Source organism: Vollenhovia emeryi, unplaced genomic scaffold (assembly GCF_000949405.1).
Source record: "Vollenhovia emeryi isolate VEMERY1.0 unplaced genomic scaffold, V.emery_V1.0 DF939407.1, whole genome shotgun sequence".
Classification (NCBI taxonomy): Eukaryota; Metazoa; Arthropoda; class Insecta; order Hymenoptera; family Formicidae; genus Vollenhovia; species Vollenhovia emeryi.
The window spans coordinates 30485-40773 of NW_011966959.1; the positions used below are offsets into that span (position 1 = coordinate 30485).

The 10289-nt window shown below is 42.7% G+C and overlaps 1 protein-coding gene and 1 long non-coding RNA gene across 3 annotated transcripts in view; both read right to left on the reverse strand.

Annotated features, from left to right (window-relative positions):
- LOC105557911 overlaps positions 1–10289 on the reverse strand; it is a 40693-nt gene that overhangs the window by 20671 nt on the left and 9733 nt on the right. For both annotated transcript variants that reach the window (XR_001008635.1, XM_012005310.1), the window contains exon 3: positions 2767–2982. Coding sequence is in view for 1 of the 2 variants with exons in the window: in XM_012005310.1 (XP_011860700.1) it covers positions 2767–2982 (216 nt within the window). In the remaining variant the exon portion in view is untranslated. The remainder of the gene's footprint in view (positions 1–2766; positions 2983–10289) is intronic.
- LOC105557908 lies at positions 187–795 on the reverse strand. Its single transcript, XR_001008634.1, has 2 exons — positions 449–795; positions 187–364 (listed from the first exon to the last, which is right to left on the reverse strand). It is a non-coding gene; the product is annotated as an uncharacterized LOC105557908 (long non-coding RNA).

Here is a 10289-nt window from a genome sequence, read left to right on the forward strand (position 1 = left end):
AAATTAAAATGATATGGTTGATGGTTTCATGTACATAGAAGTATTATTTGATGTTACTTTTACAATATTTCCGTGGCGCGTTCTAACTAGTTCTATAGCTAAATGATTAAGCTGTATCGCTGACGATGATGACGCATCTGTTGCCTTTAGCAGCTGGTCTATTTTTGATTGATTATTTCTGTATTCTTTCCAAATTGATTGATCTAACTCCATCTGATGTCCTTGATTATCGCCGAGAATTATTTCTACGTAGGATGCACGAGGTACTACTCTGATCCCAATATCTATGTATTTGAATGCTGTAGATGTCAGTGGTAACCTCCTGCACATGATACGCGGTGGGTTATGAGATTCATCATCAGAACTGAAAGAATGTATAAAGTAAAATAAATACAATTATATGTGTAAAAAAATGTGTGCAAATATGCAGTAGCTTTATGGTACTCACACGTCACCACACTGTTTCTTGCACGATACAGTTTCATCTTGAGGAACGGATGGCGTATAACTGCTTCGATGAACATATGGTGTGTAACGACGATTGTTAAAACTGTTTGAAAAATACAATTAAATGTGGAAAATGGTAAAGGAAAATATACGATAACTTTGTAGTACTTACACGCTACGCTGTTTCTTGGTGGATGACATTTCCTGAGGAGTGTAATAATTCATTCTTGCTAAGGAAATCCTAAGGCCTATCAGGACACGAAGAAACTGGATGATAAATACGAACTTCTTGTCTAACGATGTGTTCGTGGGTCCCAACGTATTCTTAATTCTCGATATCGTATAAAATCTCCTACTGTGGTACAGCGGGCTTCCGGACCGTTTATATACCATTAAAAGTCGCTGTCAGCAGCCAGGTTTCGGCGTTTGATCTCATACCATGAAAAAATATTAATACGTGTAGCTGTGGTATCGGTGCTAATCAAAGGTATCCTCAGTGATATCTATTACATGCTGACGCAGTAGGTGCGAGTTTAAACCCGGAACTCTCTGACATCACGCACCTAAACAAGAAAGTCGCTGTCAGCAGCCAGGTTTAGGCGCTTGACCTCATGACTCATGCCATGGATGCGCGCAGCTGTGTGTCTGCGCTAATCATTTGTATATCGTCATCTTCCGGTGATATCTATTACATGCATGTGCCGCGGATTGCCTCGCGCCGCGGACCTCCCCGCGCCGCGGATCGCGTAGCGTCGCGGTCCTCCCCCTCCCCGCGCCCCCGCGAATCGCCGTAGAATATCTCCTTCCCCGCGCCCCGCGGATCGCCAAGCGTCGTGGAATAATAAACGTGGAACTCCTCGACATCGTTCACCTTGATAAGAAAGTCACTGTCAGCAGCCAGGTTTCGGCGCTTGACCCCGTGACTCATAAGAATACCCGTTCAGGTGTTCGCGCTAAAAAGAAACGAATGACAGGTCAGCACCTAGATATCTGTTACATGTCACGTAGTGACAGGTCAGCACCTTGCGTGACGTCAAGGTCGCGTACTCCTCCCCGCGGTCCCCTCGCCACGGAGTACCCCTCTCCCCGCTGTCCCCTCGCCGCGGAGTACCCCCCCCCCGCCCCGCTCCCCCTCGGAGCTCCCGGGGTAGAATCCCCCTATATGTATACCCTACTGGCGTCCCCCCAACCGTTCGCGCGCGCGATCAATTCAAACTGTGAGAAAAACTCGCGTATCGGTACTACCCCGTCATACGTATCGGGCTTGAGCTTATAGCCCAGCATCGCGCGTGCATCACCGTCCCCGACAAACGGTCGTTCCGAGCCGGCGCGACCCGTCCCCGTAACTCCGTGACTCGACTCCGCGTCCCCCACGGCGGTATTATTGGAGCGACTTAGCTGTTCTCTTAAGACGCGTAGCTCCTCGTCTCGGGAACGCAACGCCGCCGCGAAGTCCTGATCCCGGCATGTCTGCTCCTCGCGCATCTGGCGGATCTCTGCCATCACCGCCGCAATTTCCATGTTGTGTGTCGGCTCCCTCGTTGGCGTCGTCTCCTCGCGGCGTCTTTTCCTCGTGGCGTAGACCGTCCTCGCTCTCCGCCGCTCGTCCGATCCCGGACGAGCCCCCAAAATGTTACGTCCGGCTCCGCCGTCCACACAACACTTCGCGCACTCGCGTGCTCGTCGGCTCGTCTTTCGCTCGCGGCGTACGTTACCGGGCCGCGAAGAAATCAACAAGGATTGGAAATCAACAAGGAAACTTTATTCGCTAAAGAACACACGTCTGTACTCTCGAAGAGCTCAGAGACAAAATCAGAAAATCAATCAACAACAACCGCGCATCGGTCCTTCGCGACCGATCTTTTAATCTGCCGCAACTTCAGCCCGCGGCTGGCGCGCATTCTCAGGGCGTCGCATCCGAGCACGGGCGTAACAATATTATAAAATAAAAAATATTTTTGTTCGAATTTCTTCATTAAATTTTGTATTCTATATTATTTTATCTATTAAAATACAACTGCACATACACTGTATAAGAATTAGAAAACCACCGAACTTGCATCTGATCTTATTCTGTGAGCCCGATAAAGCATGCCCCTGTCGGTAAGCAGATAGGCAACCCAACTTGCTGATGTGTATGTTGCCGAAACACCCTGTACTCATATTTTGTTAATTATTATCACTTTGTTGTACCAATATTTTCCTACTTTTTATTGGTTTTATTGATAATTAATAACATCAAACAAGTAGAAATATTTGTTATATGAGAATAAACTTCAGGACAAGTAAATATAAAATACTAATTTTTATAGAACTTACTTGTTGGATCCTAATTTTCCTATGCTTAGGTATCATAATATCATTCAGCTTAGCTTTACTGGCCTCTTTCAAAGATCCAGCGCTAGGTGACATATCAGTGGTAATGTTTCGACCGACTTCTCCAGAAACGGATTTTTTCATTTGACTTCTACATTTCTCCGTTGCCTCCATGGGATTTATATAAAGATTGCTGTCGGCTTCTTCAGTCAAATCGCCCTTTAAAGCAAAAATCGGAAGAGTTACTATAGTTGAACTTTAAAACAGTGAAGACTTTGTCATAAAAATGACAAACGTCTTTGCATGTATATGAATTTATCCAATAATTGTAATGATAGTAATACTAAAAGTTTCTACTAATATCTGAACGGGGGGAGGGGGTATGAATGGTCCCCGTGGGCGAGAAGCTATGACTCGAAGGACCAGGAGGAGGGTATAAGGCTCCTTCGAAAACGATTCGCAATTAAACTATCGACTCACCGCACGGTGCACGCCGAAGTCCCGGACAAGCGTGTGTGATTGCTGCGCTGTTTTGTCTGTACATGCTGGGTGTGAGTGTGCAATCATGCAAAGCGTGTGTGTGTTTGCAAAGCAGACGGCTCTGCAATATCCCCAAGAGTATGGATGAACATGTGGACTTTCTTGGGAGTCTGCTACCGGGCCTTGTGTTCTAATATATCAAGAATTATATAATTTAATTATTTGGATATTTTTTATTAAAAAAATTTTTTTATCCCCCCCCCCCTCCAAAGTATCTTCTCTACAAAAGTAATGATATTATTAAATCGCGCAAACTAATCTGAATATTTATACAAACTAGGTACTTCATTATTTTTTATATTGTATTAAAATGTTGTAGTCAAACAATCGAGCATAAAATTTTATCGGAAGAAATAAAGGAAATAATAATATTAATGAAACAAATTTTTAATACTTATTCCATAAAAATGAAGAGTGTAAAAAGCGGAATTGATGTACTTATTGTTATTGGTGAACATAAATTATTTGAATTAATCACTAAAATACGTGTAATTACATTAAAAACTTTTTATTTAAATATTTAATACATCAATCAGTTATGTTTATGTGCTATATAATATTAAATTTACAATATTTACTACAATTAATATTTTGTCGGTCCTTTTCTGATATATAAATCAAATTGAAACTTAAACGCCATATTTTTAGGACCTGGCAAGGTGGTGGCCATTATATTGCTATGTGAATCATACAAGTATACCGTACCTACGGTAAATACCTATTATCCCACCCTGTACTGCGCGCCGTTACTATCGGACATATAACACAGATTTCCCCTAGGTGGGATCATTATCGTCAGTGAATTCACATGTTCTAAAAATCGCAGAGCGATTTTTTCACATTATTTTAATTTAATTTCAATGCTGTACTTAGCATTATAAATTTACCCTTTCCCCTATTGAATTAAAATTCTTGTATATGATTCACATAGCAATACAGGGTGCTCCGCAACATATTGAAGACCGGTCATGGGAAGGTAGAGGGGACTAAGGCAAACAGAAAAGTCTTGTACTATTTTGCGCATGGACGAATAGTTATCGAGATACTGAATTTTAAAAATCGACGTATTAGCCCAACCTACTGGCGAATGTAAGCGCGCGGTGAGATGCGTCCGCTTAGCGGCCCCGCTCGAGGCGGTATGTAGCGTGGAGTAGGATGGCGATGCGCGGCGAGGAGTAGGGAGGCGAGGCGCGCCGCTGCCCGTCCGCCGCTTACGCGACCACTCGCATGTCTCCCCGCGCTGCGTCAAAGTTCGCAGCGATGGTCGCTACTCACCGCGCGCTTGCATTTGCCAGTGGGTTGGACTAATACGGCGATTTTTAAAATTCAGTATCTCGATAACTATTCGTCCAAGCGCAAAATAGTACAGGACTTTTCTGTTTGTCTTAGTCCCCTCTACCTTCTCATGACCGATCTTCAATATGTTGCGGAGCACCCTGTATAATGGCCACCACTTGGCCAGGTCCTAAAAATATGGTGTTTAAGTTTCAATTTGATACAATATTTATTTTAATTTTAGGAGAAAAAATTACTCTTGAGAAGAGTTGAAGTCACACGAAGATAATCAACTAAATTTAAATTTAAATTTAAGTAATACTAATTTAGTTATAGAGGAACTTGATTGCAATAATATAAATATAGACACAACTAATAAAAAAATAATAATTATCGACTCGACTTGGTTAGTGCAGCGAATGTGCGGAGCACGTGTGCGGAAGGAGCAGAGAGAGTGAGTGTGATTTTAGCGAGTATAAGGAAGCGTAATAGGTTGAAAAGCGATAAAATAGGTAGAAGGGAAAATTTAGACCGAGACGGGATATAAAGGGAAATAGGGGGATTAATTGCGTTATTGCGAGAGAGAGCAATAAAGGGACAGGAGAGAAGTTAGGTTAGGAGCGGAGAGCAGAGAGAAAAGAGCGGTGCGTTCCAAAAAGCAACGGAATTAGCGGCAAGCGGGCAGGGTAGGTGGCGGTAGCAGTCGAGGCAGGTAACGGCATAGAGGTAGCGGATTAGGTGTAGATAGTAGTAGGTCGTACGTAAGGCGCGAGAGGGAGAGAGAGGGCGATAGGTACGAGAGGGATGTCAGATACGGGCGAAGAGAGGGATTTAGATACGGGAGGAGACAAGACGATGGGAGACAAAGCGGAGAAATCAACGGAAGATACATCGAAAGGGAAGAGAAACGGAAGAGGAAGACCCAATGCAGAGGAGTTGAGAGAGAGAGAGAGGACTCACTCAGCATATTAGATTTCATAATGAGGGATAAGGATACGAGGAGAGAAACAGAGACAGCTAAGAGGAAAAATGACGAGAAGGTACAGCTGGCCAATGATATTTTCAAGAGAGATAATAAAACGGTAAGATCGCCGGCAGAGTTCAACAAGCCAAGGGATGGAGGAAGTGTCGAAGGAGAGAAAACAGGAGAGGACGGAATTCAGGTAACAGAAGAGAAGAAAGAAGTAGACGGGTCGTTGGTTGCAATCTTAAGAGAAATGAGGAGCTGAAAGATATGAGGAAGGAAATGAGAGAGATGAGAGAGGAAAGGAATAGTTTTGAGAAGAGATGGGACACGAGAGGAAAAAAGTTAGAAGACAAATTGGATAACTTAGAAGAAAGAATGTTGAAAATAGAACAAATGAAGGAAGAGAAAGAGATAATAACAAAAGAAGTCAAAATCGAAGAGCTGGTAGAGAAGGTGGCGGAAACAGTTAGGAAAAGAGAAAGAAACACAAGAGAAAAGAAAGAAAGAAGAAACAAATTTGTAATCAGAGGATTACAAACAGAGACATGCAGGAGCATGAAGGAAACGGCAGGACTATTTCTAGGGAAAGAATTCGGGGTGAAGGAAGGAGTGAAGAATTTGAAGATAACAGGGAGAGAAGGTAGGGAGGTAGTGATCGTAGAAATGGACTGCTGGGAAATGAAAGAGAAGGTAATGAAGGAGAAGAGGAAACTTGGAAGCAAGAAAATCTTTATTGACCACGATATGTCATACGAGGAAAGAGAGGTGCAAAGACTGATTAGAGAACGTGCGAAGAAAGAAAAATCGGAAGGGAGAAGGGTCAAGGTAGGATACAGGAAACTGGAAATTCAAGGAAAACAATACGTATGGAGCGATGAGGTATATAAGATTATGGAATAGAAAAATTTTCGGGAGGAAGCCAAGTAAAGGAAAAAAAGGAAAAAGAGGGTTGGAGAGGAGGAACGCACGAGCGAGGAAAGAAGAAACTGGAATAATAACAACAGGAGAAGAAGGATTGTATTTTGGAACGTAGCGGGTCTAGAAAGGCAGGACAAGGACTTCTGGAACTACATCGAACGGTGGGATTTTATAGGACTATGCGAGACATGGCTAGAGGAAAAAGGATGGGACAGGATCAAGGACAAGTTACCGAGATCGCATGTCTGGACGAACACACACGCAAGGAGAGTAAGGAAAAAAGGCAGGGCGATAGGAGGAATTTTGATAGGTATAAAGAAAAGCTGGATTAGGAGCGTAGGGGAGATAAAGACAACAATTTTAACAGAAAATGCAATCCATACAAGGTTAATAGGAGCAGAGGTAAAGCTGAACATACAATATATAATAACGGTGGGGAGAATGTTATAGAGGAAACTTTCAAGATAATAACAGAAAAATATGAGTGCGAAGAATTAATTATAGGGGGAGACTTTAACATTAGGATAGGGGAGTTAGGAGGGGATAGTGGGCACGACAAGAAAAGGAAAAGTAAGGACAAAATAATAGGGGGTGGGGGTAGGAAATTCATGGAGATGATAGATGAAAGAGGCTGGTATATATTAAATGGTAGGACAGAAGGAGACTGGGAAGGCGAATTCACTTACGTAGGTGCGAGAGGTAGTTCGGTAATAGATTATGTCATTGTAAGCGAAGAGATACAAGAAAAGGTTAGGAGACTTAAGGTAGACGATAGGGTGGACTCAGACCACTTACCCTTGTTAATGGAGATGGAGATGAATGGAGACCAAGCAACAAAAATAGGCGAGGAAAAGGAAGAGGAACAGGATATGACTCGGAGATTAATAACATGGGACATGGAGGCGAGGAAATCATACAACGGAATGACGACGGAGCTAGGAGACTGGGAGTGGCAAATGTCATGGACGTTAGAGGAGAAATGGGGAAGAATCAAGGAGTTCATACGCATAGCATTAGTTTATAAGGAGGTTAAGAAGAAGAGGAGGACAAAAATAGGACATAAGGACTGGTGGAACAGAAGCTGCACAAAGAAAAAAAGGGAGGTTAAAAGGAAGTATAAGAAGTGGAGGAAAGGCAACGGGAGTAGAGAAGACTTTATAGAAGGAAGGAGAAGTTTAAAGGAGCTGATGGAGAGCAGGAGAAAGGATAAAAGAGCGGAAGAGGAAGAGGAGCTGAAGAATTTGCGGAACGAGAAAGAGGTATGGAGTTTCATAAATAGGCGGAGAGGGAAGAAGGAGTGGGTGAAGAACAACATCCAAGAAGAAGATTGGAGGAATTATTTTATGAAACTAGTAGGAGGCGTGGAGAAGGAGATAATATATAAGGAAACTGGAACAGAAAATAAAATAAGGGAAGGAAAAGAAGAGACAATGGAAAAGGATAAAAGAGGAGAAAAACACGAGGAAACCGAGCATGGAGAGGAGGAGTTAACGGAAGAGGAGATATGCGGCGCATTAAAGAAGATGAAATTGGGAAAAGCAGCAGGAATAGATGGGATACCGATGGAAGCATGGAGATACGGAGGAACGGCGGTGAGAGGCTGTTTGATGGACCTAATGAAGCAAATATGGAGGGAAGGCACTATCCCATTGGAATGGAGAAGGAGCATAGTAGTACCGCTACATAAGAGAGGCGATAAAGAGAAGCCCGAAAATTATAGGGGAATCTCACTACTGTGCTCTGCATATAAGGTGTATGCAGAAATCCTGAGGAACAGATTGGTGGAAGATATAGAAACGAAGGGGCTAATACCAGAAAGTCAAGCGGGCTTCAGAAAAGGAAGGTCCACTATAGACAGCATCTTTATCTTAAACCACATTGTTCAGAGGGAAAAAGAAAAGGACCAAGGAGACAAAAAGGTCTTTGCACTTTTCATTGATCTAAAGGCGGCCTTCGACAACGTGGTTCGACATAGAGGGAAGTTATGGAAGACGTTGGAAGAAAATGGATTGGGGAGCGGAATAATAAACAGGATGAAAGAAATATACGCGGAAACGGATTCAGCAGTCAGAACAAATATAGGACTCACGAGGGAATTCAGCACGAGGAAAGGAGTAAAACAGGGATGTGTTCTGAGTCCAGACCTATTTAGTATGTACATCGCGGATCTAGATAAAAAGCACTAGAGAAACGAAATGTAGGAGGGATCTCATTGGGCAGAGGGAGGGTATGGTCATTAGCTTATGCTGACGATATGGTGCTAATGGTCAAAAACAAAGAGGCACTGGAGGATATGATGGATACATTAAGGAGGTTCTTGAAAGATAGAGACCTAGAATTAAGCACGGAGAAAACGAAAGTCATGATTTTTAATAGCAGGGGCAAGATAGTAAGAGGGAAATGGAAGTGGGGAGGGGAGAGTATAGAAGAGGTAGAAAAATTCAAGTATCTAGGTTTCACGTTCAATAGGAGAGGAAATTATGTAGATCATATTAAGGAGTTGTGTAGGAAAGGGAGGGTAGCGGTTAACAAGGTATGGGGACTAGGAGAAAATATATGTAAAGACGATTTTAAAAGAAGAGGGGCATTATTTAAGTATCTAGTCAAAAGCGTAATGGAATATGGGGTGGAAATTTGGGGATGGAAAGAAAAAAGGGAATTAGAAAGGATTATGATGGACTATGTCAGATGGATTTACAGAATTGAGTACTGCACCCCGAGGTATATGATTTTAAGAGAACTAGGTATAAAGAAACTGAAAACCGAATGGGGTATTAGAGCAATGAGGTATGAAAAAAGAAGTAGAGAAAGCGGAAAGAATAAATTAGTCGTAGCATGTTGGGAAGAAAAAGATAAATTAGAATATGGATTGGTAAAAGGGAAGAAAGTGTTACGTCCTGTGGACTCCACGATTTCTCTCTTTCAAAAAACCGTAAGAAACATGTTTTTCTTCCCTTGGAAACTAAAATTTTAGAAATCAGCGGATATCGACTAGCCAACGCATGAGTCTCCTCCCCACAAAAAATTGATTGACAGAGTTTCACTTTTCGAAACTCGAAACGCAAAGTGCTCTAATTGTTGCTGGTCGATAGCCGTTGAAATAATAAAAAGGGGAGAAAAAACAGACAGGATGGGATCAGGCCCTTTCAGACGGCAGTTTCGAAATCCAGATTTCCAAAATATGACCCAAAAGTGAAACTCGGGATTTTTTGAAAGTCGCTGAAGGAAATAATGCCCATAAATAAATATCAAAGGGCGACAACGACTTAATGGTCGGGTTGCCAATAAGAAACACAACTCCTTGACACCTCCCAATAGTCCACCAATGAAGAACCAAAATCCAAAATCTCCTTCCACGTCCCATGACCAAGATCCACCCCGAAAAAAAATATATAAACCCGGAGCCTGCTGGCTCAGCCTCTTTGGCAGCTCCCGAGTCCACCAACGCAGTTCTCTCCGCGATTCTCCAAGTTCCGAGTTATTCTTTTATATCAAGTTTATCCAGTCCAAATAAAATCTGTGCGCGATTTCGGCCGACGGACCACCTATCTGAGCCAGCCGCCTTCGAAGATTTACCAGATACCGCAATCCACCATCGACCTCAATCAGTAGTAAGTCGCACGTTTTCTTTTCCTTTCATTTGTTTCGGCTCGACGACCTCCTTCCCCCCTATTATTTTTATTTCTTTTAATTATTCTGAGGGACCTTCGCTAGATTTAAAAAAATCTCGTTCTTGCTCTCGCGAGTTGATTTCAAGACACCCATCCATCGAGCATTCGTTTCGTGCCTCTGGATTCGCCGTTTGTGTGAATTCGGTACGATTCGA